Raw genomic sequence first — 7,124 nt, 5'->3', positions numbered from 1 at the left:
GCGCTCTCAGTATGATTACAAGAATTATTAACAAAAACTCATAATAATGTAAGGTTTAATCAAACTTATTGAAATGAAGGACTAAGTATTAAGCCTACATTTGCTATGATTGAATTTAGATTTTATCAATATAATTTAAATAGCTATGACAAAAGAAATGCAACCAAATAAAATTTCAAATATCAATGGTCAATAGTTAAATATATTATAAATTTATAATGAATGAAATTTATTTTTATTTATTTTTATCTTTTTAAAGATAAACATAATTAATATTTTGCAGATGCTTATTTATAATAGCCCGGCATGAAAATCCAGGGAAGTCCATTATTGGCAATAATATCATTTAATAATTTCATATATGTTAAAAAATTCTCTTATCCTCAGGGACTGCACAACTTCTGATGAGCAAGCTAATCGAGGAACTAATTATGCACATATAGAAATATGTCTGTCGGAATCTCAAAGAAGATGGTCGGTTTAGAAAGAAGATGTGGACAATCGAGCGTAGTCTTCAAAGATCATTTCTGGATGAATATTAGAGAAGGAAGCATCTCATACGAACGATTGACAGAAATCGTCAGAAGAAACTTCCGCAAAACGACAATCAGCCTTCAGGACGATCGATAGAGAGCACAAGTTCAGAATATATATCAATCGAATCAAGACTTGTCTGGTGATCGGTAACCCTCATAGACTGAATCAGCCCTCAGTCTTATTATATGCAAATAACTCTGTAATAAGCAAAAAGTCCCCTGAAAAGCTAATAATGAGAGGGCTAATATGTAGTTTTGTAATATTATAACCAAAAATCTATAAATAGGGGTCCATATCATGAATAGAACACTCTTTTTCTATGTTTACTAATGCTCTCCCTCTCACTCTTTCTTCTAATCACTTCATAACAGAATCGTTTCACTCTTTTGCTGTGTTTCCTGGACACTTTTGAATTCAACACCTCTAAATTGGACATTTTTTTGTATTATTGATATACATTGAATAGAAATTATGTTTTACATATACAAATTTTACGTGAAAGACTTGGTAACTGCTCCCCTCCAATATAGAAACACAATACTCTATTGCAGGTGATTGTATTAAGGAATTCATAACTATTAATCATTCATGAAAAATCACTATAGGAAATTGCCCGATTAGCACGGACTAATTGGGGTCATTTTCTGATGTTAAACTCAATTAGTGTCGGATTAGCGTAAAAAAAAAAATTGATGTTAAATTTGGCATCACTAATTAATTTGCATTGTATTTTTATTAGAGTTTGAATTTGTGTCGCCATGATCTGTAACTAAAAATTTTCATCGAGAATATGAACGACGCTAACATAACAACACATGAGCATTGAAACTAGCTGACGTAAACTAGCATCGGAGAAAGTTGAAACGTTAGTTACATTATAAAACTCAGTCTCCCGGAGCATCTTTGGATGATCTTTGTGATCCGCATCATGGGCGGATTGGAGAGATAGAATCTGCAATTGAAACATTAGTTTCATTATAAGATGGAATGAAAATTTAAATTACTTTACTGCAAAGAAAATAAGTTGACTTACGAGCCACACTTCGGCATGAAATAGACTTTGGAGATGCCAGATTAAGTTTCATCATTGGACACGTGCCAATATCCTATAGGCTTAATTAGAGAAGGAAATATAAAATCAAGGTGTAATCAGCCATGTCAGATTAGACTTATTTAAATTCATCTAATAAGGTCAAGTCAGCTAACATGAAATGATGTCGACATGACTACATGATAGCCAACCTCTAGCCCGCTAGCCAATTAAGTCGACAATTTCCTATTAATATAATTTTACCCTCACCAAAGAAATTATAAACATGTACTAATAATGTTGTCGAATATGAAGGCTTGATTTAAGGACTTGAGTTAGCTGTTCAGATGGGGGTCAAGAGAATCAAAGTCTATGGAGATTCTTAGCTCATTATTAGCCAAGTCTTAGAAACCTACAAGATCTTCAAGACTGAGCTCCTAATCTAACACGAGATGGTTTAGCCTACTTTAATTTACTCTATTCTTGAAGTATTTAAAATGTCGGGATATTTACGTATGTACCATATAATACCTATGTATTTACACATCTAATACCTAATTAATCATTAATATTTATATAATTATATGCAAACCATTCAAATCTTCAAAATCACATCAAATATATCACAATCATTTTCATTTTAACAATAAAAATACTCCTTTTCATGCATAGATTTTTGACACCAACTATGTTCTACATCTAAATTTCAAACTTTGAGGGTTAGATATGTAAATACATAAGAATTTTGTGGTGTGTATGTAACTTTTCCTAAAATATATCATTCTTATAATAATAGGCTAATGAAATAGTAGACTTTTCTTATAAACCTTTAGAATTATATATATATATATATATATAATATATATATATATATATAATATTAGGGGTTGTGGAGGTGCAGTGCAAGTGATTTGTACGGGATAACTCCAATCGTTGTTCCCACTCGTATAAATAGCTGGCCATCACGAGTATTGACCAACAAAGCCACTCAAAGGATCCAAACATATCGTTTTAGATCCATACTTTATATATAGCTGGCCATCACCCATGGAGTGCGTTCCCAGCCCGCATTTGCTCCCCATTTTTCTATGCCCTGCATCACCTACAAACATATATACATATATTAGAATTTATTTTTGACCGAGCGAGAAAAATTTTACGAGCCAAACTAATCCGGCCAAAATCGACCGACGAGGCGGACAAGAAGACAACCAGACGATTCAAATACGAGCCATAAAACTAAACATAAGACAGAGAAGCATCCGAGCCTTTTATTGTAGGAAAGTTTACTCGATGTGATAGTCTACCCCCTTCAATAGAGCCAATCCAAAGGAAGCTCCAATTCACAAGATACATGCGACCATCTCACCTGGAATTGATAGTCAACCAGGTTGCATTTACCGACTGAACCGTACCGACCATCTAAACTGATCGAGCTGAACTTGTTAACCTGAAGTCAACTAAGCTTAGACGGCCGAGCATGAAGGCAGTCGAGCGATAAGCCCATACATGCAAAATACGAGAAATATCCTAATACAGACCATTTCCGAAAGAGGGCAAACATATAATATGACAATTGTACTATCATTCATATAAACAGGGAAAATATTTTATGAAGATGACACTATTCATCACTGCTCATTATTTTCTTTCTCTCTCCATCTCTTCTTATTTTATGCTCAATTCCATGGGTGTGAATCTGTGAAACAATCTCGAATGTGAGAGAGAGAGAGAGAGAGAGAGAGAGAGAGAAAGATGTGGGAGATTTACATGCATACCATCTTACCTATGCATTAGGTGTGTCTCACTTTTTAGAAGTTAAAATGGTGGTATGTGATATAAATGATCTAGATGGTAAAATGTAAATAACAAAATATAGTTTTTAGATATGTTAATACGTAGGAATTGGGTGGTATGTACAATAAAGTAATGCAAACTAGGTTGACAATTGAGTCAAGTAGTTATGACGGCCTTATTTGCTTGCTTGAAATTAGAAACATTGTTTTGGCAAACACTATATATACTTGCATGTAAATATGTAATAAATTTTAAAACAATTATATTATTTATGATTATATGTACTTATGCCAAATTGAGAATTTTTAATAATTTGAGTTCCTGATTGGGCTCTTTAGTCCACATATTTGGCTATTTTTTTCTTCTTCTGCCTTTCATTGGCCTCTTTAGTCTACTTCTTTGCCCATTTTTTCTCCTATAGTTTTGACCTCTCCTCTACTTCTTGCTTCATGGATCTAACAGAAGCCACAATAGCCAACGACTCCGAGCAGTATTGAAATCTCTTCTCCTAAAATGAGGTACATCTCTTTACTTTCTTAATTAAATATGATCAACATGCATCCATTTTATATCACGTAATCACTCAACATGGAGAACTCAATTTTTCAAAATTTTAAGACCTAATGGCTTTGACAAATACTTAGAGTTCCCTTGCCTTGTCAAACAAATAATAAATGATGTATGTTATATTATTCTTATTTTTCTACATAATTAGTAAGACTTCAGTGCCTTCTCAATCTAAATTATCAACTTCTCAAATGCCCAGTCAAATGCACCAAAGGATGGAGGCCTTCCAATATGTTGTCAACAAAACCACAACCCTAGGCTCACTCGAATTTAGAATGAGTTGATGATCCTCAAAACATAAATCAAATGCCATCTCCTAGTCAAAGCAGCCATAGGCCTTATCTAGTTTCGCTGACTACTACTTAAATTTGATATTTTGTTCCCTTTAATTAAATCTCTATGTTGTGACAATTTATTTGTTATGATTCTTCTCAATAATTTAGTCGTTACAGCTCAATTCAACATATTGCTCGCAATATTAAATTATAGATATATCTACAAAAGCTATTTCCCCTACCCAATTCATTCAAGCACGGGAAAGATTGACGATCCTTATGAATATGTGATAAACTCTTAAAATCATAATGAAACAATTGTCAACTTACACATCACTGCCAACAAAAAAACATCACAACCATTCATTCATATTCATCAAATTAATCTTAACCATCCATATACTGAATTATGCATTAAACTAATCTTTCTTATTCACACGTAGTTATAAAATATATAATATATTTTTTTCATCTCCTTCATAATTCTCCTTCATAATTTTGTCTCTTATTCACACGTAGTTATAAAATATGTAATATTTTTCTTAATATGCAACTTTACAAATTAAAAAATGAAATTTACATAAACACCCTTGTCAATCTCATGCACTAAAACGTTGGAGAGAGAAACAAGAGAGAGAGAGAGAGGGGGTTAGAAGAGTGAATAGAGGGAGAGGGAGCCCTCCCTCGATTTTTACACTGCCGAGTCCCCAAACAAAACAACTACCATTTCTCGCACTGGACTGCACTGTCCTCGACCTTTTAATGGCAGACATCTCGTCAGTCCACACATCTGATATGTATATAGAGAGAGAAAGCTTGCGGTAGAGGGAGATAGACTCACAGAATCGATTACAGTCTGTACATCATATGTAACCCATTCCCCATCCCTCTCCTCCTCCCCAAAATCCTCTTTATAAACTCCCAAAAAGCCTTCTTTTTCTCCCCCAAACCAAACCCATAATCCATGGCTCTTCCCCCGCCCTTCTTCTTCCTCCTCATAGCCACACTTCCATCTCTCTTCCCCTTCATATCCGCCTTCTCTCCCCTCGGACCCTGCTCTGCTCCACCCGACCATGGCTCCACTCTCCACATTCTCCCAACCTTCAGCCCCTGCTCCCCTCCCTCCCCCTTCCACGACACCACCCTTCTCTCTCTCTCCAACCGTGACGTCTCCCGCTTCCTCTACCTATCAGCCGCCGCCGCCCCCTCCCGCCGCCGCTCCTTCGTCCCCATCGCTTCCGGCCGCAATCTCCTCCAATCCTCTACCTACGTCGCCCGCGCATTCCTCGGCACTCCCCCTCAACCCCTCCTCGTCTCCCTCGACATCAGCAGCGACGTCGCCTGGCTCCCCTGCTCCTCCTGCTCCGGCTGCCTTCCCTCCTCCGTCTTCTTCTCCCCCAACCGCTCCTCCTCCTTCCTCCCCCTCACCTGCAACTCCCCTCCCTGCTCCTTCCTCCCCATCCCTTCCTGCCCCGCCAAAACTTGCACCTTTAACTTCACCTACGGCAGCTCCTCCATCTCCACCACCCTCGCTCAAGACACCCTCTCCCTCGCCTCCGACTCCATCTCCTCCTACACCTTCGCCTGCATCGCCTCGACCTCCGGCGGCTCCCTTCCCCCTCAAGGCCTCCTCGGCCTCGGCCGCGGCCCTCTCTCCTTCATCTCCCAAACCAAAAACCTCTACTTTTCCACTTTCTCCTACTGCCTCCCCGGTTTCCTCTCCCCAAACTTCGCCGGAACCCTCCGCCTCGGACTCTCCGGCCAACCCCAACGCATCCACACCACTCCCCTGCTCTCCAACCCCCACCGCCCTTCCCTCTACTACGTCAATTTAAAATCAATAAGAGTCGGCCGCAAACGCCTCTCAATTCCACCATCCGCTCTCGCCTTCAATTCTTCCACCGGCGCCGGAACCATCTTCGATTCCGGCACAATGTTCACTCGTCTAGTCTCCCCGGCCTACACCGCCCTGCGCGACGAGTTCCGGCTGCGCGTTAACTCCACCGTCTCCTCCCTCGGCGGGTTCGACACCTGCTACAACGGACCCGTAGTCTTTCCCACAATCACATTCGAGTTCGACGGAATGAACATGACTCTATCAGAGGAAAACACCATCATTCACAGCAGCAGGGGAACTCTGTCTTGCCTGGCCATGGCGTCGGCGCCGGACAACGTGAACTCTGTGCTGAATGTGATCGCGAGCATGCAACAGCAGAATCACAGAGTTCTCTTCGATCTGCCGAATCGGCGCGTCGGTGTTTCACGTGAGCCTTGTACGAGTTGAGGCGCCCGTGACTAGCCGTTGGATCCAAGTTCAAATTTTTAAATAGTTAATGCTCTGCTTTTGTTTGGTTAATTTGGCTGGGAGTGTTGATTGTCTCATTTGGTGCTTCTGTCTGTGTCAGCTTTATTTCTGCTTAGTTTTCGTGTCCTGTAATCGACTATTATACTGTTTCTGAAAGCTAGTGCTGTTGAGCAATAATTGTTGGTATTATAAGAAGTTTTGCTTAATTCTAATAAAATTTTATTTTAATTTATATATTGACCTCTTGCATTTTATATAAAATTAAAAAATACTTTATATATATATAATAGTTTAAAAAGGAAAGCTCATAGAGTCATTCCTAATGTGTTTAACAATTCGAGTATCACCTTTTTAAGATTAACTGTGCCAGAGAGGATTCAAATCCTCGACCTAAGTAGACTTATACCGAGGATGCAAACCAACAGACCGAGGTATGCAACACACAGACACACACACACATATATATATATATTATGATATATTACATACATACGTACATACTATAATTTTAAAAAAGTAATTATTCATGAACAATTATTTTATATTTTTATTCAATTTTGTATCATGAGATTCTGATTTTTTTTTTAAATTTGATTGGCTCATATTAATTATT

General features: G+C 38.2%; 1 protein-coding gene across 1 annotated transcript; it reads left to right on the top strand.

Moving 5' to 3' along the window:
• Positions 1–4,941: 4,941 nt before the first annotated feature.
• Positions 4,942–6,743, top strand: LOC110039318 (aspartyl protease AED3-like). The gene has a single exon (XM_020744342.1). The coding sequence runs from the start codon at positions 5,171–5,173 to the stop codon at positions 6,488–6,490; it is 1,320 nt and encodes a 439-aa protein (XP_020600001.1). The 5' UTR covers positions 4,942–5,170; the 3' UTR covers positions 6,491–6,743.
• Positions 6,744–7,124: the final 381 nt, after the last annotated feature.

Source organism: Phalaenopsis equestris, unplaced genomic scaffold (assembly GCF_001263595.1).
Source record: "Phalaenopsis equestris unplaced genomic scaffold, ASM126359v1 Scaffold000002, whole genome shotgun sequence".
NCBI classification, from domain to species: Eukaryota; Viridiplantae; Streptophyta; class Magnoliopsida; order Asparagales; family Orchidaceae; genus Phalaenopsis; species Phalaenopsis equestris.
Note: the sequence above shows the minus strand (reverse complement) of the source record. Positions and strands in the feature narration are given on the sequence as shown.